This window comes from Cottoperca gobio, chromosome 13 (assembly GCF_900634415.1).
Source record: "Cottoperca gobio chromosome 13, fCotGob3.1, whole genome shotgun sequence".
Classification (NCBI taxonomy): Eukaryota; Metazoa; Chordata; class Actinopteri; order Perciformes; family Bovichtidae; genus Cottoperca; species Cottoperca gobio.
In genome coordinates this window covers 8,875,567-8,902,644 of record NC_041367.1, presented here as the reverse complement: position 1 = coordinate 8,902,644, position 27,078 = coordinate 8,875,567, and the positions used below count along the sequence as shown (strand labels likewise).

At 39.0% G+C, this 27,078-nt stretch overlaps 1 protein-coding gene across 1 annotated transcript in view; it reads left to right on the top strand.

The window, feature by feature from the left end:
- Window positions 1-12,208, top strand: part of LOC115017812 (leucine-rich repeat and fibronectin type III domain-containing protein 1-like protein) — a 152,813-nt gene extending 140,605 nt beyond the window's left edge. Inside the window, exons 10-11 of the mRNA XM_029446508.1 lie at window positions 1,798-2,906; window positions 10,749-12,208. Of these exons, the coding sequence (XP_029302368.1) occupies window positions 1,798-1,805 (8 nt within the window). The 3' untranslated portion in view covers window positions 1,806-2,906; window positions 10,749-12,208. The remainder of the gene's footprint in view (window positions 1-1,797; window positions 2,907-10,748) is intronic.
- The last annotated feature ends 14,870 nt before the right edge of the window (window positions 12,209-27,078 follow it).

Here is a 27,078-nt window from a genome sequence, read left to right as displayed (position 1 = left end):
TACATTTAATTTATGTAATTTCTCTATGTTATGAGCATCGCAAACATTTCCATTCTCCGATATTGTATTGAAGGTTGAGGCAGGACTCACGGGGACAAGCATCTCAAAATTCTGAGCAAATTAAAGCTACCATGGCTAGATACCACAAGAGCGATTGTTTTGTCATGTAAGTGAACAGATCCTTTAATTCGTTTCCTTTATTATTTTTTCATTTGTCCTTGAAACGGTCCCTTTCTTTTTTCCTCTTTCCTGGTCACCCTCTTTCAATCTCTATTGATTATGTCTTCAGATCTCAAGTTCTTTATTTAATTTGACCTACATTTTTGTATTTCCATTCTTCTCTTGTTTCCTTTGTTCTTCTCAAGGAAGCCTCACTTTGTGTTTCTTCTCATCCAAACTCAGTTCCACAACCTTTTCCCTTGATTCTCTTAATAGTATCCTTTTTCAATATTCAATCTCTCTTTCCTACCCTCCCTTAGTCTCATTTCTGCTTGCACATCCCTTTTCTCTAATGCTCATGTTTGCACATATTGTTTCTTTTTAATCCCATATTACTTCTTCTTCCCCTGTCTGTTTTCTATTCATAACACCTTTGTCTTTGTAGTTATTTTTTTATTCCTTAAGTCCCTTTCTATCCATCTCCTCACCACTCGCACTGCGTTACCATCTCCGCGTACTGCCTCCTGCTCTCTTCTCGGTGTCTCACCCCGTCTCCTTCATCCATCTGCGTGGTGCAAAGGATGATGGAGGAGAAGACTGTAGAGCAGTGGAGGATGATAGAGGAGAAGTCAGTGGTGATGTGCTGTGGTTTAGATGGATGTATACAGACTGAGGCATTAAGAAGACTCTGCTTCATTCCTAAACTGACACAATAAGTACTGGCTGTACATAAATGCAGTTAGGAAATATTCCTCCTGACAAATACAGTTAAGAAATGCTCTTTTGACAAACATACACATTACAGCTGCGGCAATATACTGCCACAGCTTCAATCTCCAAGCTATCACAATCTTTGCTTTTCATTGTCAGCAAACCTCAGTTGTGCAGACATTTGTTGTATCTCCCGACTACACAGCACTTACACTCTGACACAGCCCTCACAAAGGAAAAGAAACAGATTCTAAGATGTTAAAAAATAGTTTTCATTGAATTTTCTAAGGGACAAATGAAAACCTTTTTGCTTTGTAAGAAACCAATTGATATTACTTCAGCCATGTCATTTAACCCTAACAAAAACTCCATGACACGTCTGATGTTACCACAAAGTCAGTTAAAAACATGACATTTGAACCTTTACTTTCTCCAGTTTCATCTTGTTTCATATGTCTTTCGTTTCCCCTCAGGAGGTAATACACTCTAAAAAAAGAAATATGAAAGCAAATGAAATGATTTTCATAGAGAATGTTATTAATTGAGCCTGTGGGTGGGATCAAGTCGAGTTGAACTCACAGCAGAAGTAAAGGCCACTTCAAGTTAAATTGTGCTTTACCAACATATGTTGAAGGCAGGTGTCGTCTTAATGCTCTATGTTAATTACTATTTTAATTGGTGTATTACAGATCTTGCAGGTGCTAAAATGTGTCTTCTAGACCGCAGCCTTATTTTTTCTATCCTATCATCAAGACCTAATGTCCTACTCTACATCCCTGATCTTTTAATTCTCCTTTTAACCCCCTCCTTCTAAATATTCTCTTTTAGAACAGTACAGTCCCTACATTAATGTCCTTTTCCTTTTAGCCTTATTCACTGTAATGTTTTACTTTCAAACCTTTGTGTTCTTACTCTCCTGTTTTCTAGAACCCTGATGTTGTTGTCCTGACTGGCAGAAGTCGAGAACGTCACCACCAGGGAGAAGCCGGTGAAAACTGAAGAAAAAAAAGGCCCTATAACTCCTCCCCCGTATCTCCTGTTTACTGTACCCATTACTTTGTTTCCATGAGTATCATGGGGTAATAGACCTGTACTGTCTGGTTTACTTTTAACTGCTGATCTTGGTTCACATGTCTGGATTGGACGACCGTTTCAACGCCCAGGTGTCTGTTTGCCTGTCCTTTGGCCAGTTGCTCCACGATCCAGCTGTCGGCGTGATCATCATTCCCATCTTTTTAATGGAACGGCACACACTGAATGCTGAATTGTCCACTTTGAATCATCTGTATCAATGTGAAAAGAGACAAAGAGACGTGTGCTTTTGTTTTAACATAAACATGGACAGAAAATATAAATTAACTTCTCACCATCTGGAGCAACATCAACATGCACGGACAGATACCGAACAGACGGTGAACAGACAGACAAAAAATGTATGGCTAAACGGTAAAAGTCGGACGCATAGTTAATCCCACCCAACCTGGATATACAATATGTTAGACTGCACAGACAGAAAGAAAATAATATCACGCAGAAAGAATGTCTGGATGGGTCTGGTTTTGAATATAAACACTGTGTCTGCACATGAGGGACTCTCAACATGGCTGGTTTTAAGTGGCTCCACTATATTAATCCCATTTGGAATAATGCAAGTCTGTTAAACTGAACTGTGCTGAGCTGATCCAAGCCAGGCTGAACTGGAGCTAGATTTGAACCTTGACTGGATCCTGTTATCTCTCATCAGAAGTCTGTTTATGGAAAAGCATACATTAAATCACGAAAAAATGGAACTGAACTAGACCCAAACCTGGACCTAATGGAGACTGAACTGGAATTGTACACTGGTAAAGAATTCAGACTGTGCAGTGATCTGAAGCAGACTAAACTCAACTAGACTAGGCCTGTTATCTTATGGTCTAGTCTGTGTATTCTACTGCTCTGGTCCAATATCTACCGCTTTCCACTGGATGGGACTGGTGAGGACCTTGTGGACCTTTACCAGCCTCTCTAACATCTCCACAGGCCCACTTATACAGGTGAGTAATCTACTGATTAGCCCATTAACCTAACCATACAAGCAGTCAAATGTGGAGTACTCTCACCCAACGACCCAGTCGCACTCATTAGTGTGACCAGCAGCAGTCACCTTGGCCGTACACCATTTTTGGGCCCTGCCCTATCGTTTAAGGCACACTTACACTTTACAGTGTCTTCTCCTGCCGCGAGTGCTCTATATAACCTATAACCTAATGAGGGCAACGCTTTAACAAGTGCCTTCTAATTGCTGTCAGCTAGACAATTAGAGAGCCTCCCTGGCTAAACGATCTGCTTCCTTACACTCTCCGCTGACAATATCACAACATGCGACAGAAAATACACCCTCCCCCCCCCCCCTCCTGTTTGTTTTTTGTTCCTTTACTGTCAGAATCGCCCCTTACCTCATGCTCCTCTCTTCCCCTCTCATCACATATCTCTTGTTTTTTTCTCCTGTCTGCCTGAGGCAGTGATCGAATACTGGTGGAAAATATAATATGCTGGGAGGATATGGTTAGGAGCTAACACCACAGCCTCAGGGATGGACTTGTGTCTCTACAAGGGGGGGTCAGCAATATCTCTTTGGTCACGGACAGAGGCTGGTGTCTGCAGATTCCCCAGGCTGGAGAGATTTCCATTGTCAAAATAAAGGAAGACATTTATTAGTGGTAATCAATAGCACAATCTGTTAAATAGTCACATTTCTGAACGTACGTGTGATCAAAAACAGCACACCAGTAGTTGAATAGTGCCCATTCAAATGTTGAATCATCCCTTGCCATGATATGTCACTGGAGCACACCTGCTGTGCTCTCTACTGCACTTCAATTGAAACATTGGTCCAATTATTTGCTAATCAAATAACCATGGTTCTACAAATTGCATTGTATCCATCCTTATCTCAAGTTATTTCCAGTCTTATATTAAGTTATGTACATAAGTACATAATAGGCGTCACAGAATACACACATATAGTAATTAACATTGAATATAATTAGCATGAATTACTCACATCACATATGTTTCCCTTGTCAACAAATACTCATTTACTCTAACAGCAGCTCTGTTTATCCAAGTCATTGTTTGTGCAGTGGTGTTGAATAACTAAGTACATGTAATTGATTTTCATTTCTCATTATTACTTTACTTGGCAATTTTAACAAAATTTCAGTTTGGCCAAAGATCATTTATTCAGCCTGACACCCATGAATGCACACCGACGTAAACAAACTATAAGATGATGTTTTTTGAAAGAGAAAGTACTGAAAGGGAAAAATAATAGGTCTCCACTTTTCATCTTTTCCCAAGCAAATATAACTTTCAAACAAAATAAGAAAGAAGAGTCACTAACTTGTTGATGTATCTTTTTAGTTTATTTGACAATTTCCTTCTGATATCTGTCAGTGGATTCATGCACAGCATCCTAGTATGCTAATATAAAATATGTAATGTTCAAAGGGCACGTAAAATAGTGAGATAATACATTGATTTCTGCTGTATCTGTTTCTGTGTTTTAACTACACAGCGAACCACAGATGGTGTTTTCTCCTGTAAGTGATGTTACCAATAATTTGCAGGACTACTACTAATGACATTATGCCTCCAGTTTTTGATTTACATTTAAATAACAAAGTGACAAAAACACTTTTGTCGTTTGTTCAGTAACTATAGTAATGAATCAATCTATCTGGTCCTGACACTCAGTACCACAGTGGCTATCAAGGGCACTTCAATCATAGTTATCTCTTTATATACACCTATGTGTGTGTGTGTGTGTGTGTTGTGTGTGTGTGTGTGTGTGTGTGTGTGTGTGTGTGTGTGTGTGTGTGTGTGTGTGTGTGTCATCTCAGGACAGTATTAACAGTAGGATTATAATTGCAGATGTCAGACAGCAGAAGTTGTTCTTCTCTGGTGATTGTTTAAACCATCTTGACCATTTCTTACACACACACACACACACACACACACACACACACACACACACACACACACACACACGAGAGACAACATAAGACAAATACACAAACTAAAAGCACGGCATTAAAATAGAAATAGCCCTGTAAAGTGCTCCTCATAAAGTGCCTTCAGTTTTTTTTTTCAAGGCGAAGGACTATATCTTACCTCTGTCTTTATATTTAGATTATCTGGTTGCAGTTGTTGTTTTCATTCACATAAAAAGTTTGTATGGATCGTATACTGCATTTTAAATCGTTCCACAATTATATTGCTGGTAGGTAAGTAAATTAATGGCATAAATAGATTTGAGCTCATAAAGATTTTACAGTATCTAACTCATCATCACAAAATAATGATGTATGTGTGTTACACCGGAGGGATGAGGTGGCAATGGGAGAACAGTCAAAAGGACATTTGCGTGATTTGTTACAATCAATATGGTTGTCGCACCAAGGTAAAATGTTTTCATTTCATTCCAACTTGTTTTAATTTAGAAAATGTAAAATGTTGAACCAATCCGGCTGTAAAACCCTTCCCATGTCTTAGCACACGAGACGCATCTCTGCGTTGTGACTTTGCTAAGTTAACTTTTAAGAGTGTGTCACTCCAACACACCATTGTTTCTAACATGTTTTGACACGTGTGTCAAGTTAACATCAAGATCTTTTTTCGCAGGAAAAAACGACTTGAGTGTTAATCCAGGCTTTATTTCCCTAACTTTCTCTCAGTTATAAAGGTAAATGAAGCTTGCCAGATACTCCGCAGACACCAAGGTCACTGAGGCACAATAGCAGCGTATTATCTTGACTGAAATATGTCCATATGTCCAAATATGATTACAAATATGGTATGTTAGGAGGCCATATGTCCACCAATTAAATGTCCATGAAAGTCTCAATTAGTGTGAATCTTTTTGTACTTTCTATGCTCTAGAGGGAAAACCCTGGGGTATGTGCATGACAATTACTTAGTCGGGCACAGGAAGTCTCTGCCAAACTGACTGTTTCCCCATGTTCAGTCTTTATGCTAAGTTGCATTGAACAGCTGCTATGTGTCTTACCATCTAAGAGAGACAGAGAGAGAGAGACAGAGAATAAGCGTATTTTACACAGATCGGTGACATTCTGATGTCTTTCAACCTCTCAAATTAACGATGATGATGATGTAAACCAAATATGCGTGTTATATTGCACCCTGTCTCTTCAATTAAAACATTACATGTGAACAATAGCATGGTGCTTTTTTCACTTGATGTGGCAGCTTCCATCTGTGGCCATTTTGCAGCTGCACTAACGAGTCCCTCCCAGCAACCATTCAATGTATTACATTTGCGGAGGCTAAAACGACACCGCGAGAAACGCAGACTGTAGTTGTTATTATAAACTTAATGTAGAGGAGATGCAATGTGCTCCTCTATGTGGGCTGTTGGAGCCATGCTATGTCTTCAATTCAAGCAGCATGTCACATCTGGTGGCGGTGATGTAGATAGACGTGGCCATGAATACATTACCTCATTTGTATACAACTGTTTGACATCTCTCACACACACACACTCACTTACACTAACTTATCTGTAAAGGACCCAGGGTTCTCCGACACATCACTGCTGGATCCTGTGTGTGTGTGTGTGTGTGTGTGTGTGTGTGTGTGTGTGTGTGTGTGTGTGTGTGTGTGCGCTTACTACAATGTCGTCTTACCTGGGGTGATGAGTGTCCAACAAGAGCATTGCAAGGTGAACAACGCCTGCCGTAAAGAGGAGAAGAGAAAGAAGAGAAAAGGGAGGGGAGAACAAAATATAAGTGAGTAGGAAGCACAGAGAGGGGACAGGAAGCGGGAGAATAAGAGAAAACAGAGAGGAGAGATAGACGGAACATGGACAGGTTCAGATGCAGGTAAAATGTGACAATATGGGGAAGAAATGTTAAAAAATAGGTTATACAAGGGAGAGAAACAGAGGGGCTCGGTGAGATCATTCAGAATGTGCATACACACACTTGTTCAGTGTACGTTGACATGGTCTTCTGGTATGTACAGATGCTCCAGCAGGGATCTTATCATGCCAGGGTTGTTTCTTGAATTCCACCGTAAGGGGGAAGAGCGAAATAGGGGAGAGAGCGCGCACAAGATAAGCAGCTTTATGAATAGGACGAGATAAAGAAGAATAGGAAAAGACAAGGATTTAAAAAAAAAAAAAAAAAGGAGGAGGAGGAGGAGAATGAGGGTAGGAGATGTGAAGGCGACTGGCAAGAGTTAAGAAGGACATGTAAGAAAAGGAACAGAGGGGAAAGCAGAGAGAGAACGGCGAGTGGGATGTGTGGAGGATTACTCAAATGTGCATTGAGCTCCGGCTGTATTGTGCAGTGAGGTGTCTTTGGTCCCTCGGAAAGAAAACATGGTAGTATGAATAATAGATGACACATGAACAAAATGCACGGTTATTTATGTGAGTGTTGTATTGTGTGACTCCTTTTCCCCTTTTAAATGGTTATTAAAACAAATGATGGACAATGGTGCAGATGATGCACTCACCTGGATAAATACGTCATCACGCGGACACATACCGAGTGAGTCAAAGGAGATGTGCGTGCCACGATCCCGTGCCCTTTAATTGATACGTGTATGATTGTGAGGACAATACGCACTGACCATGTGTTGATTCTTCAGAACGAGTGTGTCCCCGAGTTATTCGGTGGATGGATTCACGTGTCAATCACACTACAAAGTTGACATTTCTGCCAGTTGCCCACCCAGGACAAGCATCTGGAGAGCTGTGAATACTAAACTGCCATGAAGTAGCCCTTTCTGGGCAATGTTCGGCCGTAAGATGTGAGCACCGCTGGGATTTGATCAGCAAAACATCCAGCTCTCAGTGTTCCAGCGTCAGCTCGTGAACATCAGCAGCGCATCATATTCAGCTGTTTGAAAGCACTGCTGTCAGTTTGTGTATTCAATAAAAGGCTACAGCCCACCACCATTATCCCATCAAATAGATTTTGGAATATGAATTTTAAAGCGAAGAAATATGAACAGTGATGATTTTTCACATTACTCCCTCGCTAAGCAATGCTCTTGCACTGATCTCAGTAAATGTGTACCATTTCTTAACAGGGAAAACAATACAAGATGAAACAGAGCTAAATCTATTGGATGGTTTTCTTTGGCTGTGAACATATCTTTTTTTTTTTCCATTAGAGCACATCAGTCATGCATACTGCGGCACTGAAAGTGATTTAAACTTCTGGCTCAGGACGGCAGAATAATCTTTAATTGGCACTGAGAGCCTGCGATGCCAATGAGGGAGCAACGATTATATTTATAGCCATTAAAAAAAATTATACACGATATCAACCGAAACTGTCTGACATTTAGTGGTACACGGACTTGTAAAAGTCAATTGTGTTGCAACTCAGAGTGTGTGTGTGTGTGTGTGTGTGTGTTGTGAGAGAAAGAGAGGGTGAGTCAGTACAGAAGCAGTGGCTGCAGATTTACCACTCAGCATTTTGTTGATATAAAACGTCCATATATATATATATATATATATATATATACAAATCTCTTTTCCTCCTCTCTCTCTCTGCGTCCTGCTGTACACCAGCGTTACCTGCATCTCATCAGCTGCACAGAACGGGAGCTGTTTGATGCCGAGTGCACCTTCAGGATGCAGATGCAAACAAATAACAACAAATGGGGGAGCGCTATTTCAGCAGGGTACAAAATGATACAGTGAAATAGAAAATACCTTCGGTCATTTACATATAAATGGTGGCAGCTGTGTTTTCCGAATGCTAAATGTAAACTATATTTCAGGGATTGAAAATGTTCAAGGTTGTTACTGCGCTGTGTGGCGTACCTTCCGGCATGATCCCATTATCCAGTGTGGCGTAGTTATAGAAAGTGGAGTATAGTAGCCGGTGTTACTGCAGTGCTTTACGTAGGTTTACAAATAGATGATTGCATTTGAATGCAATATGATATGAAGAAATATAGTTTAGCTTTAATTTCAAGTGAAACTGTATGCTTGTTGCTGTATGTTTGTTAGTCTCATAGTTACACTGTAGTCTCAATGTGCTTGTATTGCCTTACAAGTGACAAATAATGTAAAGTGTTAATGAAAAACCCAATAAATCAACGGCACAGCGAGCACTCACATCTATTGACTTCAGGGCCTTTGAGTTAGCACCCTTCCATTTGTCTTTCTTGGCAGAAAGTCATTTCCTTCTGCAGGCAGGAGAGAAAGCAGGACTGTTGTTGGATTACAATCTTGTGCAGGTTGAAGGTTTTAACTTCATATCGGCTCTTTGGCTGTTATACCGGCAGCTTTAGAAAACCAAAAACGCTGATGCAGTTTATTTGTATAAGGGGGGGGGGGGAGAATAAGACGACGTTGAGATTCTAGACTGTTGAATTTGGAGATTGGAGTCTTTTAGGTGTTAGGTGTCTATTGGTTTATTGGCAGATGCAACGCTTTAAGCGAGTGAAGTTTAGTATTGAACGACAAGCTTTTTGCTTTAAAATGTCAAGGTGAACTAAACTCTGGCGTTTCACCTTTTTTGTTAAATAGGTTAGTGGGTAAACATGTTTTTACTGGATTAGGATAGTCTTTGTTATAAATCCCAGGTTTGTTTTATCTACAAAAACTAAATGCATTACTAGTTAACATTTTAAATAACGCATCAGTTGCTTGAAATAAAAACATATGCAGAACAAACCTTCATTATAGTGTTTATAGTTTTATTTTAGCCACATACCTTGGGGAACGCAGTCTGAGATAAAGACCAGAGGATGTCCACATATAATTAGATTTATTTTTAATTCATCAGCGGACGTTCAAGTATGATTAAAATAATTGTCAGATGAAGTTGTCCATTTATTTTATTATAACCTATTTTTCAGCTAAGCACTCAATAAGCTTATTAATTAGCACCAGGTTTCCCCCAAGAGGACCACTGTTCTTACAATGTGACATCTAATCATTTCATCATGCTCACATTACTCTACTAATGAGGCCAGCATTGGGAGATTTGTTTGAGTTTAACAAGGAGGTTGGTGGGCTGGCCAGTTGCTTTCCGTTACATTTTTTCCCATAAATCCATAGTCACTTAGCAGAATGTATATTCATTTGTTTTAACAGGGAAATTGACAGCCAGAATCATGTGGTTCCAATGGTTTTTCTGGAGTCAGGGCTTTTCCGACATGGATGCTATGTTTGTTTGTTTTAAATCACTGTAATTTTACAGTTCAAACTGTTTTGCACAGATGGCATGATTCAGTCATTAACAGAATTGTGAGAATATCTTTGTCATGTCACTTGATAACACTGGATTTCAACCCTGGTTAGTTCCAGTATCTACAGTATTGAATGAGAAAGCCAGCAATTAGTCTGCATTGGGGTTGACTGTCATTTTTTAAAATCAAATAGTGAACAAGATAAATGTGAGTAAATAATGTGGGTTGTATATATTTTCTTATCAAAGCAGCCCAGAAAATAGCTTCCTGCCATGGCCATCCCTCTGTGAGTTAAAGTGGATGAAGTGCTCTTTGTGAAGTGTAATCAGCTGCTGATTTGGCCTGGTCTGATCCACAGAGATGCAACTGACATAGAAAAGCTCCGTGGACAAGTTTAGAACAATAAATCACACTCACAGCCCAAGACACACTTGTGTTTTGCCCAAGACAAATGTTATCCAGTCAAAAATGTTTGCAACTATATATCTCAGACTTTAAATTAATTGTGGGTCTGTACCCCAAACACCTTCAGCCATTAGCCGTGACTTGGACAAGTTTTGATGGTGAACATTTTCTTTTGCGACTAAGACAAAACACGTGTTTGACTTTGAACCACAGTAAAATGCAAGCTAACTTTAAATGTGTTTCTTTCTTTCTTTCAGACCCAGTACGTCAGACATCAGGAGGAAAGCCATGTGTCTGAAGTCGAGAAGGAAACAGATGAACAGATAAGAGATAAAAAATAATAAAGTAGTGGGGTCATCAGTTAGCCAAATCGCGTCAATTTCAGCCTTCATCCTCATCAAAATCATCATCAATAAATAAGTTTACAGGTCCAGAGTAGAGTTGGGTAAATGTCCGGTTTTGCCGGTCCTGTCCGTTGTACGAGCTTAAACCGGTTTGATTTTGTACAAGCTGGCTGAACCGGCATTTGTCATTAGACACGTTCTGGCAAATAAAAAAGACGCCTACATCAGCAACCTGTGCCGAAGGCGTGACGGCGCTTATGGTGGCGTCTCAGCGCTAAATCCAGTTTGTATCACATTAGCAATATGAAAACGTGATTAAAATAATATTGTGACGAACAAGTTGTTAGTTTCTGATAGAAAGTTCGCAATTTACTGCAGAGCCAAGATGGCGGACAACAAGGACGAGATGTCAGTTTCAGTAGAGGTTGAAAGAGGGATGTGGTGTTTGTTTACCAAAAGTTTGTTTGGGGTAACGAGACATGACAGAGTTCGTCTCAAAGAAAACTGAAGCCAAACTGACTGAGCTGAGTCAAGTGGGACGCCTGGTGGTAAAATTCGAAATACCGGTCCGGTCCAGTGTTAATATCAAACCAGTTTGACATTTCTTACACCAGCCCAACCCTAATCTAGAGTTCTACATTCAAATCTAAAAAGCCTACTTTATTATGAAAAAAATAATGCTGTATGACTGTATATGACTGCACCACGTGCATTGTTAACATCATGGTTGTAGTCATCCACGCCTTCTGCACATCTTCATTATCACATCCTCATCATCACCATGGAGTGCGTTTACGTGCACACAGCATGATGAATAACAGGTCAAATCTTACTTAATATTCTCTAAAGAGTTACATCTTCACATGCGTCTGACAGATATTCCTTTATGATAATCATCAGAATGAGACAGGTGCTCTATACTAGCATATCTCTCATCATTGCATCGTTGCCATTTGGCTCTGACTTCATGCTGGTTACTGTAAACGGGATATGTAGTACACAGATGCCATCTCAGATATGGGCTTTTCATATGTGCGTGCACGTGATTGCGTTTGCTGCCATTCTGCAGCGTTCTCATTCTCATCATGATTGTTACAGTTCCTTGCAGAGACGTAAGTTGGTAGAAGAGCCAATAGACAGAGAACCTCAAAACCTTTTGACCCATCTCAGAAGACACACACCCAACAAAAAAAAAAGAAAAGCAGATTAAAAAATAACGTCTTCACTCCCCTCTGTGCTCCCCTCACTTTTTCTTTGGGCTTTACCTTTTGTATGTGTACATAAAGCAATTTCAAATCTTATAGTTTTGTACATGTAATTTTTATGGTGTGTGGAACTTTTTAATAAAATAAAACAAAAGTGGACCACTTTCTCCTAGATTGTTTCATCTTCTTCTTCTTCTTTTAAAACTTTATCTCAATCTTTGGTTGTGCTGTTGTCAGCCTGAAAACATAAAGCTCGTATCAGGTGTCATTTTGTTTCGACTTGGGTCGATACATAAATATGTAACCAAAGTTGACAATGTTCAGCGCAGGTGAAGGTAAACATTGACTGAAGTAAATTTTAAAAAGTTATTTCATACTGTAGCTTGAATGTGACTTTGAAATGTGTTAATTATTGTTGTGACGGTGTACACTGCAGGTGGATGTAAGCAAATAAACATATGAGTCCTTATTCGTAAGTCAACTGATCGAATAGTTGATCTGTAAAACTAAGTTTCTCCACAAAGAGTCATGCAAAAGCAACACCACACCACAATGTTGTGTTTCCTGCATGTGCTCGTAAGTTTCTTGGAAATGGGATATTCAGCATTAAAAAAGCGTAAATAAATGCACTAATCGACTGAAGAAACAATGATTAGTCAGCTAATCGACTAAGAGGGGGCAGCCATACATTCAATGTGACTCGTCTATGCTCCATTCCTTTCTATACTATCATACGATGCAACAGGCTTTTTATTTTAACCAAATGTAAAGATCTTATATGCATCTTGCTTTTTTACACTTTTACTTCAAAGTGATATATTAAATCTAAACATCCCAATAAAAAACGGGTGCATGTCACACTTCCACAATGTGCAATTATAAGTTCATTACGAGAGCTAATTACTGTCATATGTAAAATTCTAGTTAAAGCTGCTATAATCAATATTTTTGACATTAACAATTGATCGAACATAGTGGAGCATTTAGCAGCTAAGAGCCAGATATTTCCCTCAGGAGTCGGTGGAGACCAGACGACAGATGAAAAGAGAGTGAATATTGGACTTGGAAATAACTCCAATTAAATGTTGATGTTTAGTTCAGCTATTGTGGATTAAATGTTACATTTTAGGTTATTGTCGAAAGATATTATTAAAAGCAAAAAAGGAAAATGAAAGTCGACGTGTAACACAAGTCCTCAGGTGACACTCATTGTGCTGGTGGCATCAGATCATAGACCAAAATGACAAAATTAGTCATTAGTTCTTACTGATGAACGATGTTTTTTCATTTCCTTTGCTGTGACTTCAAAATGAAGCCTTCCTGCACTTGACTGGATGAATGCATCGCTCACTGGGCCTTAGATTGTGACTGATTTTCCCATTGTGACAAATGGGAAAATCAGTACATCTGCCAAATGTTGCCTTAGTTATTCACTAAAATCAGTTTGGGGTTTATGTGCGTTTCAGGACACTCCATCATACACTGTGCATGGATGCATTAATGTTGTACCGGCTGACCTTACAGATATGAGCCTTACATAAAGCCCTGTTTACATCAAGCAGTAGTACCTTTTTAGGAAAGGTGTTAGCTTCCAAAAGGTGTATTCCTCTTGTTCCCTCCTCCCAGTTGTTGATGCTTCCTGTGAACATAACCTAAATATGTCTGCTTCCTCCCCTCCCTCCGCTTCTATTATCTCCTTCATATCACTTCACTCCTCCCTTCATCTATCCCCCTCAGCCCCCTCTGTCTTTCACACTCATTCTCTCTTCACGTAACCTGCAATCCCATCTCTCAATCTCTGTTTCCTGATCTGCTTTTCCTCTCAACTTTAAGACCCAATCTGCTTTACACAACTTCATTCTGCTCCCCGGATATACTTCGTCCCTCAGTTCTCTGCTTCTTAGTTCTTGGCAGGCGGCCAGCGTCAGATCCCCTCCCCAACATTCTCCTGTCTCCTCTTTCTCCTTTACTCCCGTCCCCACCTGTTAACTTTATTCCCTCTCGCTTATTATTTCTTTTTTTATACGCACACATGAAGCAGAAATAATTAGAATGGATGGGGGTATATTGAAAGGAGAAGTAAAATATATCTTCCCTAACAGAAGTAGAAAAAGGAAATGACTGCTCTAATATTACCGCAGCACCATCAAAGACAGAGAAATAAATGGAAAAAGGACGAACACAGTCATCCCGTGAGCTATCAGCAGCTGTAGAAAATGTGGCACCTGCGGTCCTATTTTGAAAAAGATCCTAATATTAAAGTTATGATTCATGTTTCACTCTTTGAGTACTCTACAAGCAGTGAATACGATTATGGCGGGAAATCAACACGGCAGAGTAGAAAACAAAGTCAAACGCATCCTGATGATTCATTGTTATCATTATGAATTAATGATTTTGGTCACCTTCGCTTAAAAGTTTCCTTCCAAAAGGTATGAATAAAACAAGAAGCATTTATGCTGACTACATCCAATCACAATCACTGTGATACTGTATTTAAAATAATCAGATATGCTAGTGAATTCATTAATTAAGCCAAGTATTTATGTCAACATACTTTGCACGGTGCCAATATGAAACTGACAGCAGTGAAAAGTTAAAATAGTTTTGGGAAAATTATATTCTGCTCAATAATATGTAAATCTATGCAGCAAGGTGCTCCACATTTAATCAGACCCTCTTCTCTTTAGGGGCAACTCTTCGTGTAAGTATTGAATTCCTGTCATGTACTGTTGTCGAGTTAGTGTTGACCAAAAAAAGTTAGTTTACACACCGACAGACAGATGACAGCATGAAGGTATTAAAAAGAAATAAAAGAAGAACTTCTGTCACAGTGTCCTTGGCTGTCCTTAGTGTGAATTATGGAATGATGAATATTTCGTTCTACTGCTTGTTAAGTCAAAGCCTTGAAAGGAAGAAAAAAACATTTCATTTTAATTGGATAGGAGATTAATCACAAGACCGTAAAACTCAAGCCTGATTGAAGAGATAAGAGAAGCTAACTTTTTTTTTTTTTTCTATTCAAGAGAAACGTGTAGCCTTGAATGATAAACCTTGAAAACGTACACACATACAGATAATATCCGTAATACACACTTACAAATTAAGCACATATGTACACACATTCACACAGGAAAGACGTCCACATGAACATAAACGTTTGTGAAAGAAATTCTGTTTTTAAAAGCAGCTGAAGTAACTGTGTCCCTCCATGTTTGAGTGACTTATTCAGTATTTACTCGGCGTGCCATTGCTACTTGTCTGACTGCTTCTCGGGTGACTGAATGATTTATTTCTTAACTGGGAATTATTATTTTCTCTCTGACTGTGCCACACAAACAACCAGTGAGTGGTTGTTTTCTCTTTCTTTTTTTTAAGATTGTGAAGTTTCCACCTTCAGGGTACAGTCTCAGTGGAAAGAAAATGTAAAAGAGAGTGCTGGAAGACACGCGGCCGACATCCTAAGATAGGTTTAAACCCAGAATGTGTAACTGAATCTCATTTGCAAGTGTTCAGCGTTCCCTCCTCATACACACTCGGGGGAGTCCACTGCTACACCTGGATGTGTTATGCCTTTGAGGTTTGCCTTCTACTCAGGTGGAGACTGGCCAACTTGATTTGAATTTCTTGCAATTCCTTGCCATTTTAAAAAGGTGTCAAGTGGTTTTGACGGATGGAAAACAAATCTACGAATGTAAATTATTTCAGCCTGATTTAGCCTAAATTCTTGAGATACAAAAAAACAGGCAGCAACCACTATGGCTGCATGTGCAATAGGGTGGTGATGGCCTAGTGGTTATGCTTCCAAACAGAACACCAGAAGGTTGTGAGTTCAATACCTGGGCTGCCACCATTGTACCCCTGAGAAAGGCACTAACCCTGAGTTTCTCCAGGGAGACTGTCCCTGTAGTTAGTTCCCTGTACGTCGCTCTGGATAAGAGCATCCTCTAAATGACCTGTCAATCCAAAGCGGGAAAATCTTAAGGCCCCATTAATATGATTTAACACAATTTTGTTTACTTGGCCAAAAGTCTGTCTTGGTTTTCCCGGGGTACATGCTAATCAGGGTGGCGGTAATACACCAGAACTGATTAAAAAACATTTTGTTGAGCTTTAGCAGTTTAGTTACAAAAATGAACAATTAGCAATAACAGCTAGCTAGCTAACAACTGTCTATAAACCAACACAAACGCAAGGATGAATTGTATTTATGGAGTACGGCAAACTTTCTATCTCTTCTTCCTCACACTGCTTTTTTACCCACTGAGATCATTCAACGGTTAAACTGATAGGGGTTCAGATAAACAATAAAACAGCTCGCTGGGCCTTCTGACTGTACGTGTCGACATCGCTGGAGCAGAAAAACAGCTACTTTGATTTCTGTGTAATTTCTGTGTAGCTTTAGCTGCCATTATCGCAAGGGATTGACTCGACAGACCCTCTCCAGGCTACTTCCGCAGACTGCTCAGTGATTGACGTAGTTAAACTTGGAAGGAAAGATAAGGTATGCACCTTGGAGAGACGGAGGCATTGCATCTTATCAACACCTGGATAAAGTCAGATTTCAATCCATTTCGAATGCTTCTTGAATGCATTTGCACTTTTTTTGGCAGAGCTCTCAGATCCCCACATGACCAGAGACTCTTGAAATATGATGAATACGTTCCACACACCAAAAGGTTGCATCTCAATTACTATTTTTAATTTTTAATTAATGTCTTGGTTTCATTCTGAAAAAGCAATCGTCCCTTTTGAGAGAGGTTCAGAGTGTTTTTACTCGGAGGATCTCCTAGTCTGTCACGCCTCAGCTCCCTCCATCGTTTTATCCACATTTGAATTTTCCAAACAACTGAAATGAACGAAGATCGCAACAAATGGTAAGTGCGATTATCTTTTTAACAAACTGTGATGACACCCCTTTATAGTGTCTCCACAACAGAAGACGAGTAGGTGAATAATATATATAATGTGTTGGTCTCTTTGCGCCTCCACGTCAGTGTAACCTCCACAGGACTCATATCATACATAGGCTGCCTATCAATGACTGGCCACTTAGTTTTCTTCCTCTTTGACTACTAAACTTTACAATAGCTACAGCTGAAGCATCAAAAAAGTACAGATGATTGCTGCACTGCTGCTACTTTAATTCTCTATCCACAACAGGCAATATTTATAATATCCCTCGTCACTTGAGCAAGGCAGCTGAATGGACAACCTACTTGCTAAGCAAAGGGAACAGGGGTGATTAAGGCAATTGTTTGTAATCAGCAGAGCTCAGTATTTATAATAACGGCACCTCATGGCGTTTTTCGTTTAATCTTCTGCAGACAAGCATCAGATGTGTTTTAATGAGGACAGCTCACAGTGAGAGATCACTGGAAAACTCTGCTCTCCCCTGGTTTTATATTAGGTTGGATACACACCACAAGATCTCATCAAGTTTAGTTCAACTAATTAAACCCAAAGTTACCGTCCTCTCCCAGCACAAATTTCCCAGATGAGGAAACTGCGGAGAAAAAGCCACAAAGGAAAGACATGATGGTTGGATTCGGAAAAGAAAATATTATTCTGAATTTTGTTAGCGTGGAACTGCTTAATTGGGGCTAAATCTTGTCAAAAGCATGTTGCGTGTGTCCACATTTGGCAGGAAGTAGCAGGGGGGCTACAGCGATCTGAATCTGGATCTGAAGGAACAGCATGAAAACCTGTCCACCCAGTGCAACACGCTGATTGGTGTCACATCATTGTGTAGGCCTCCCTCATTGTGCTGGGACTTAATACATCTGATGCCACCACAGCTGCACAACAGGACATGTCATAAAACAACCTACATCATTAATATGGATTGTGCATCATCTCTGCATCGTGTATGAGAAAGAAATAAAAGTAGGTGATTTGATTTATTTATCTTCAGCAACAGTTTGTAATTTATTTTTGCCGCATTAATGATATGGTTTATGGGTGACAATGAAGGTTTTCTCTGGATGCTGCAGTTTCTCTTCACTTTTCAACCCAAATAGAGGAAACAAGATGCAAATTGCACATATTATATGAATATCCGGGAATGTATCAGTCTGTCTAAACTGTGCGACAACGTATCCAGGGTGATTTCCCCCTTTGAAATCCACACCATTCTCCTTACTCCATATGGAAGAGAGGAAAATAGAAAAATAAATAAAATTACTTATTGATTTATTTTCACTTCATGAACATGTGGATGTACAGCATACAGACAGTTTGGTTCAAAGTATCTGATACGGAAAATATACGTTGAAGACAGAATTTTATGAGGTTTATCTCACCAGAGAAATATGTTTAACAATTATTAAGAGGGGAGCAGACAGGGCGATCTCTGTTAAGTTTACTTAAATAACACACAACAACAAGCGTTCACTTTCACATGCGAGTGAGGTTTCGACAAACTCCCAGGCTGTAGCTGAACAAAAGAAATTACATGTGGTGTGCTGCTAACTGTTATTAAATGGATGCAATTTTGCAGAAAGTAGAGAAACACCGCAAGACTCATCAACTGCCACTGTTGTTGTGGATTATAATGTCCACGCAGATTCTTCTTTGATTTCTGTCAAGCGTCGGCCAAGGGGAAATTGTTGAGAGGAGATGGACAGGAAGTTAAACATGAAGTGATGCTGATGTTTGGTTTTGACCAAAGTGCTTTTTGACAGTAGACAACAGGCCTCCGCTTTATTGTTGATGGAGAGCAGCAAAGAGGGGCAGAAAGAGGCCAGGGCTTTGAAAAAGATTTGCTGTCCAACGCAGTCCTCTGCTAGTATTCCAGGAGAGAATGAAAATGCGGGAACAAAAGACAGCTCTTTCATGCATTTGGGAGATTCGGAAGCGTTATTTCAATTTCAATAGCTATTGAATATGCAATACGTTGAAAGCTGAACTGATAAATTAATTTGTTTCTCAGATTGCTTTGCTACAGTTTCAACCTGGTTATGACCAGTGCCAAACAGTACTCGTATGAAAAAGAAATGAGAAATGTAAAAGAGAGAAGAGACAGTGATCATCAGAGTTTAGTTAGAGGACAGCTTCATCCGTCATGATCCCATCAAAGATAAACAACCCGGTCGGCCAATCAGGGAGTTGATTGAAATGTTACCGCCAGTGGCTGAAGTCATCTCAGGCCTGTGTGTTTGTTTGTGTTGATTGTCTGTGTCTGTGTGTGCCATGCAGGCCATCATTTCTTATCTGCCATCATCACACTCCCAGATCTTTCCATCTTTAAATAAAGAGACCATATCTGCAGCCCGCCATCCGCTTCACTGGATTTCAGACCATGAAGAGGTTGTTTAAATCCTAAAATCTTTGAGGAGCAATTCCTAATTTCATGTATGTATGAATGTATTTTATTTAATATCATTTGATTCAATAAGTTGTTAAATTGTGCTTGAAAGTGTTTCCTTTGAAGGTCTGATTCATGTTCATTCAGCACACGCCTATTATCAGTAATAGGCTTCAACTCAAGTGCAAAATTGGCTGAACTGTTGCTGGAGGGTCGGCTAAAAAGTTTACAAAGAGGAAAACTTAAATGTAGATTTTGGAATAAATGGCTTCTGTTGATTTTGAGATATGATGAGATTAGTATTTCTTTCAGTATTTGTTTAACTAATAATTATTTGTCTTACAAACTTTTAAAAAGCATGAATTCCAATAATTTTTAATAATAACCCTTCATTGTACTACCTTTGTTAAAATGTCAGGAAGAAGGATGTATTGAGTGATGTTGTATGGAGACAAATAATGGCCTTTGGTTTTGTTCATTTTGTTAAATTAAAAGCTAAACAAAGTAAGTAAAGCAAGTGTTGATATTTAACGCTGGAAAAATGTTATTTTAAATAAATAAATGCATAAATAAATAAAAATATTTTCTGTTTAAAAGTTTTATTTTGTATTCATCATTTTATCAGTCATAACATTTGGCCCCCATCTATCACCAGTGTTGAAGTATTGCATTGCATAATATAAGATTTCCTAAATATATATCCCAAGGCTGCATCTTTTACTTTAAAAAATCTCTGAAAGTTACAGTTTGTGTACTGAACAGATGCTCAGTAGAAACTACAGGGGTTATATTTCACTCCCACCCAAATCAGCTGTTATGCGTCAGCGCAGCAGAGGAGCCGACCCCAAACTGAATTTGTCCATGCTAAATTAGTCATCAAAATAATATCACTATTCCCAAAGTAAGCTGAAAGTTCCTGAATCTTGATCTCACACTGTGTGTTGTGGTACCAACATACTGAAAGATGAACACAAACTGCTGCCCTCCTTCTTCTCTACATTTAACTGAAAAAAAGATTTTTTCTTTCCTCATCTGTGTATTTCTGATTACAATATTCAGATGTGAAAGCACCCCAATTTGTACAGATCCAATTCTCTCAGATTTATTGTTATATCTTTTTTGTAACATCGTCATAAGTTCACAGTGAGATTTACTGTGCTCATGAAAAGCAAAACATCCCTTTTTAACTGATGCCTTTGTAATTTAAACTGAACAAGCCCGGTTCAATACTGAAGCCTAATATTGCAGAGACAGTTTAGTGATAATGTAGTAAGGCCTGGAGAGCCCACCCAGAAATTAGAATGATTTCCCTGGCCCAATGAAACCTTTTATCATTTATGTCCCAAACTTATTGGCTTCCAGCTGTTGAAAATGTGCAAATTGCACGGCCCTCCGTTTAGCATGCACTGTACAGTAATATGAGTATGAGAAATATATTTAATTTGAGTGCTGTGTGTCACGGACAACTGCATTTACTGAGCTGCATGAATAATTCCAATTGTGGATTTTCACCCATTTGTCTCGGCCTTGATTTTCTGGGTCGTTGCTCTTTGCTCAAGTCAAGTCCTGCTCTGCAGCTGATTGGCTCCTGAGGTAAAGGCAGGAAACTAGTCGTTAGTATGCGACTTTGTTGTTTGGCATTCAGATAAACATTGTGTGGAAGCACCCACTCATACTGGTATCAAATTGAATGGAATGATATAGACTTGAAGGATTCAAAGCTGTAGCAGAGATGTGAATGGGCCTTTGGATCTATTTATAGTGGCATTGCCTATTTACCTGCAATGTTGAAGCAACCTTCATTACTGAGAACTTTTAAAAATCCATCTAGGATCCTGCAGTGCTGCTGTGACTTTTTTAAAGTTCAGGTTAATCACAATGCAACCTACTCACGTACATCTTTTTGACTCATCTGTTGAATTTATTGCTCCCAGTAAAGAATAAGGGCATTTTATTGCATTGTTTTATATTTGTCATTTTCATCTCCTCATCTTTTCATGTACAATCTGTCATCCTTATCTTTAACCTGTACTTTCAGTGTGAGGCATTTGTACTCACTCAGCAAAGCCAACTGACAACTGATCATATCACCGGTGAGTCCAATGTATTTAAAGTAAAGTGTTTTGACTACAAATGTTCACTTTCTTTTGTTTTTATGCAGCATTGCTTTTGGTACCAATTGGCTTTTTTCCAAATTGCCAAATATGTTTTCCACAATGATCTTACCCAAAAACATAGATGATAAACATTTAAGTCATTATTTTATTTTTTTATTTTTTTAACCGCTGATTTAATACAGCTGATGTTTGAGAAAGGCCTATCCCTGAGAAAAAGCACATTTAGGAATGTTGTTTTTCTTCATTATTAGATCTTCTAGACAAAGACGCTACAATTTAAGTAGTAACATGGTAAAAACAATTCTGTAAATACATGTCATTTTCCATCGGAGCTCCACTGAATTTGAACAAATAAAAAGAGCAGTAATAATAACCTGTTTCGGACATCAAAGAGGGGAAAGAGAAAGTTGTGGCTGTGTTCAATAAACTTTATGTCGACAGAACTGCTACAGCACTATTGCGATTGTCCTGTCTGATAAGACATTTATAGTGTTCATTTAGCTGCAGTTACCTTTGAATTCAAGGGAGACATCAGCCATATCAGTGACATTTTCCACCTGCTCCGGTCTGAGCATCTGCTGCAGTCTGGGTCAGCTGCCTCTCTGGTGGCAGTGGCAGCTTGCACTCTTCATTTTTTTTCTTTTATGTGTTATATATGTCATTCGATCAAGTCATTTTAATTTCTTCAAAATGTATTTAAAGTGGAAGCGCGCAAATCAGCATAGTGTTGTGTACAACAGACCACTTCTACATTTCTACAGCTCATTTCTAAAGGTGCGTACTGATTGAAAACATTGGAACTTGTTACCCCTGACATTTAATAGATGTGTAAAACCTCTAACAACATTTAACAAGTGCAACTACTGACTAGGTTTCCTCTGGGGTTCTGATAGGTGTTGATGCTACATTGAAATATTATACTAAAACTGCATTACAGCATTTCATGCTTGTGTGAAGTAACACAACATAGGTCTTTTTTAAAAACAATTTTCTATAGGCTATATAGTAATTTCATTTTGCAGTATCATACTTTCTACATCAATTCATCCATTATATGAACATAATTATTGGCAGACAGTAGCTCCTCTCATGGCTACACCCTGACACAAGTGAGCTACTAATAAATGAGATGCATGAGTGGATTTGGCAGAAAGGGCTTTTTTAGCGACACTTCAGGCCACTTTCAGTCGGACTTTGGCTCTGCATGAAAGAGCAGCCAACCGGTGACACAGTAAGGGGGCCAACACACAGGGCTCAGGAAAAACAATGTAAGGTCTTTGGGCAAAAAGTTGAACAGGTACGTACGGTAACTTTCTGTGATGAAAGATTAAAAAAAGTTGCCTCTGTGACGACAACTTTCCAGGGTTGTAAAATCCTGTCTGTGAGCATTATAAAGTCTTTGAACGCTGTTAATCTGTTACTCCAACTGGACTTCCTGGTTCGTATTTCAATATCTCACTGGTACTAAAACATCACACCCCCACCAACGCAACCCCCTGCATTATTTCAACACATCACCATACAGGTATTGCTTGCTATTGTTTTGCAGATATTTAGTTTGGTGTCGGATTTATTTTCATTGTATCAGAGATGGCTACAGGATTCGCAGCGCTCACCTTAGAGCAAGCTGTCAAGTCAAAATTGGAAAAGGGAGAAAAAGAGGAGAAGAATATAGGGTCTAGGAAATTACAAAGAGAAACAAACAAGTTGTCGAGTCTAACTTGACTTCAAGGTTTCATATGCCGGGTTCACTCTGTTTGTCTGCCTGCCTGTGTGTGTGTGTGTGTGCATGTGTGTGCGTGTGTGTGCGTGTGTGTGCGCGTCTCTCTGTTTACACACAACTGAAAAAATGTGAAATGGTTTCTTAGTTTTAAAAAAAACAATCTCAAACAGCATTGATACTAGGCTATTTCCAATAAACGAAGTGGATGGGAACATTTAGAAATGTCCTCATGTGGGGGGCAGAAACCGGGGGATGTGAAACTACAGCAGAACAGCAGGGAGAGGGGGCGGAAAATCAAAAACTGTTGGCAAGCATGGGATGCATATTTTATTATTTATCACATCCAGATCATATATATCATATATAATATATCATTTAGATCGTGTATAATACATTATCAGTGTGCTTTATTGACAGATTCGCTTGTAGCACGTAAAGAAAATAGACCAGACTTTTAAATTATCGCTGAAGATCGCCAGCCTGCTGCCTCCAGTGCACCTGGCATTAACCAGATTGAATAGAGGAAGTTCTTGCTGATGAAGAATGTGCTGCCTTGGTCATTAAATAACTATTTTCTTACAGAGAACCAAGGCCACACAAACAAATTACAGACGTGTGAATGTATGTTCGGCAATTAACTGACTAAAAATAACAGGGAACAGCATAACTCAAATTCCAACACTAAAACCTTACAGAGTGAGTTTGAGGACGAGACAACTACTGCTCTGAAAACAAAAATATGTCCGTGATTATAGAGGCCTGTAAGAAATGTGAAGGTAAAGGAAAAAAATAATGAGAATAATACGAAATATATTGCATTCCGGAGAGAATTGTGATTCAAGGATGGGTATGGTAAGTATTTCTTCAAGTGTTGAGGATCATGAGGGTGCTTCTGCTGTTCTGCCTGATATGGGAGGGCCATAAAAACTAAATTAAAAAGGAATGAAACATGTAATCCTTGCTGTATAATCCATAGAGCTGCTACCATGCTCTCATAGAAAAGAATGCCTGAAATTCATGAATTTATGTAACACCTTGACTCAAAGAGTGTTGAATAATAATATAATAAGTCAGGCCAGCGCGATAATGCTGATTTCATGTGACTCATAACTTCAGCTATACAAGCCGAAACAATGCCTTGAGATGTGTGGGTGAAAATTATAAAAAAGTTATTTCTTCTGATATCTGGGTGATGAGACATCAGTAAATTATCGATAGTTGCACACATACAAAATAATCTGTTTTTTACGCTAAATGCTTTTTTTTGTTATGGTTACTTGATCATTTTCACTGTTAGCTAGCAAAGCAATTTTGCTTTACTTTGGGTTTTTTTACAGACTTTGTGATAATCTGATCTATTTACATAAAAGCCCAGTTTTAATACACTTTGATCTAAGAGTTACAGTGAGTCCGGATACAGAACCTGAAATACATAATATTAATAATAATAATAAAATAGTAATAATAATTTACACACAGCTACCTGTCACGGTTTAGGACAGGGAAGGACCCAAATGCAGAAAACTAGTTAATTAACAAAAAGAGAGCTTTAATCTTAAAACCTTAACACAATACAAACAAAACAAGGCGTATAACTGAAAAAACAAGGAACACAAGGAACACAAGGAACACAAGGAACCACGACCGCCGCACGACCCAACATGGGGGAAACATGAAAGACGATCCGACAAGGCACACTGGGACAGACAGGGATATATACACAGACACTAAACGAGGGAACAAGACACAGCTGGGGGAGAAAAGCAGAGACACAAGGGCATGGTGAATGGACACAGGAGGAACAAATTAACAATCACAAGGAGAGGGAAAACACACAGACAGGAAGTAAAACAAGACATGACACAGGGGGAGTGAACTTTACAAAATAAAACAGGAAACAGAGTGTAACCAGATTGTGACACTACCAGTTTTTTAGGTCCACTTAAACTAATGCAACAGTTGTGCAATAAATTAAATCTTCATGAAGGTTATAACGTTCAGTATCTGTTGGAACTGTTGAAAGAGATGTTGATTTAACTTCATGATGGTTTTGGAGGCTGCCGTTTCTGGTGCTGTTGAATTTAGGCAAACTGCAAATTCAATGTTAGGATGAAGGAAATAACAAGATACACCCTCTCTTTCTATAGTATGAGTACATTGCTATGTTCGACATTTTTTTAAAACTTTATTAAATCCCAAATGGTAAAATGTTGTTTCATGTTCTGTTGAAAATGTGTGTGAATAGAGAACAATTCCTGTCACTTTGTAAAAAACAAAAGAAGAAGAAGACATGCATACCTGAGAGTAGCGACATTGTTTTTCAAGGTTTGGTCAAAGATACACTGATCTATCCTTCTTACTGGTTGGCATAGCAACACTTTTTCTTGTATGCTTTGCAAAAACAGCAGAGGAGAACTAACTAAACTAATCACAGATACTTAAGAACTATGTTCAAAGCCCTTTTGTATTGTAAATGCACCGATTTATATTGTTTTAAAAATTGAAATTCACATTAAATTGTCTATGAAATAACAAACTTCCCATAATGACCTAAATTATTAGAATATGTTAAATCATCTACTTGCTGCAACACAATGTGCAGGATTTACATTTAGGCGCAAAGGGAGATTTAATACACGACAAGCAGATAATTTAGAAGTGTACTAAATCCCAGATCATATATTACCATATTCACATCTCAAAGCATATTACATATTTTTTAATCACAACGTAGTTAAGCTGTGTTCATCAAGAAGAAATTCCAGGTCAGTTAGCACTGAAAGCTTTCATTTCTCTCCATATAAATCGCACGATTGGATTTGAGTGTTTTCTCATTAAAATGGGATATTTACTTTATAATTTAGATGAATTATACATCTTCACACCTTAGATGAAAACTTGCACCTTCCACCATCCTCTTCCCATATTTAAAAATAACTTTTTCTCACTATATAGAGCAGAAAGGAACTGAGTCTGGTAGGAAGGCAGAGGCATACACACAGTAAATGGTTTACGACAAGTCAGTTTCAACGGTTGGACTGTACATCATAATACAGTATGTGCCAGAGATGCTCCACATACCGACAATTTCACTAAGCGGAAAGAGAAAATGCACATATTATTAACTCTTTCCTGTTCATACTGTGCTTTCGACAAATACTGACCCATATGACTCATTAGACCACCTACAGTATTAACGTAAGGAGAAGACTTCCGAGCGCTCATGGCGTGTTTGTTGAGCCGTAGACGGAGTACAAGCTACCCTAATGAACAACCACTACGAGAGTGCAGTAAAATTAAGGGCTGATCTGCAAAGTGCAGACAAGTTAATGTTAGCTATTACTACAGACTCATGGACAGCGCTTACCATGGAGTCATAAGTAACCACCATTTTATTCAGGACTGGGAGTTGAAGACCGCCATACTACAGACAAGATAGTTCAGATGACCGGCAGCTAGCATAGCCGCCCGTCTTAAAGCATGGAATAGGGTGTGTTGAAGAATGTTAGTGCGTTACGCTGTTCTTACGTCTGATTTATCTATTATAATTTAATGTGAGTACTCAAATGTATCCCTAGGTGATGTCAACATTGATGCCACTGACATCCCTACAGGCGGCATCCAGAGCACAGCAGTTGCAGTGTTTCTCACATATATACGTATGTACAAAAAACAAACTGCACAAAAGATAGTTGGAACTGCACTTCCAAACTTGGACAGAGTACGCTATCCACATGAACAAGGAGGTTAGCAATCAGCAAGGAACCCAAGCCACCCAGGTCACAGTCTGTTTGTCCCCCTGCCAACGGGGAGGAGATACAGAGCCATTAAAGCCTGAACAAACAGACTGGAGAATAGCTTTTAACACCGAGCTGTAGTCTCGATTTCATCA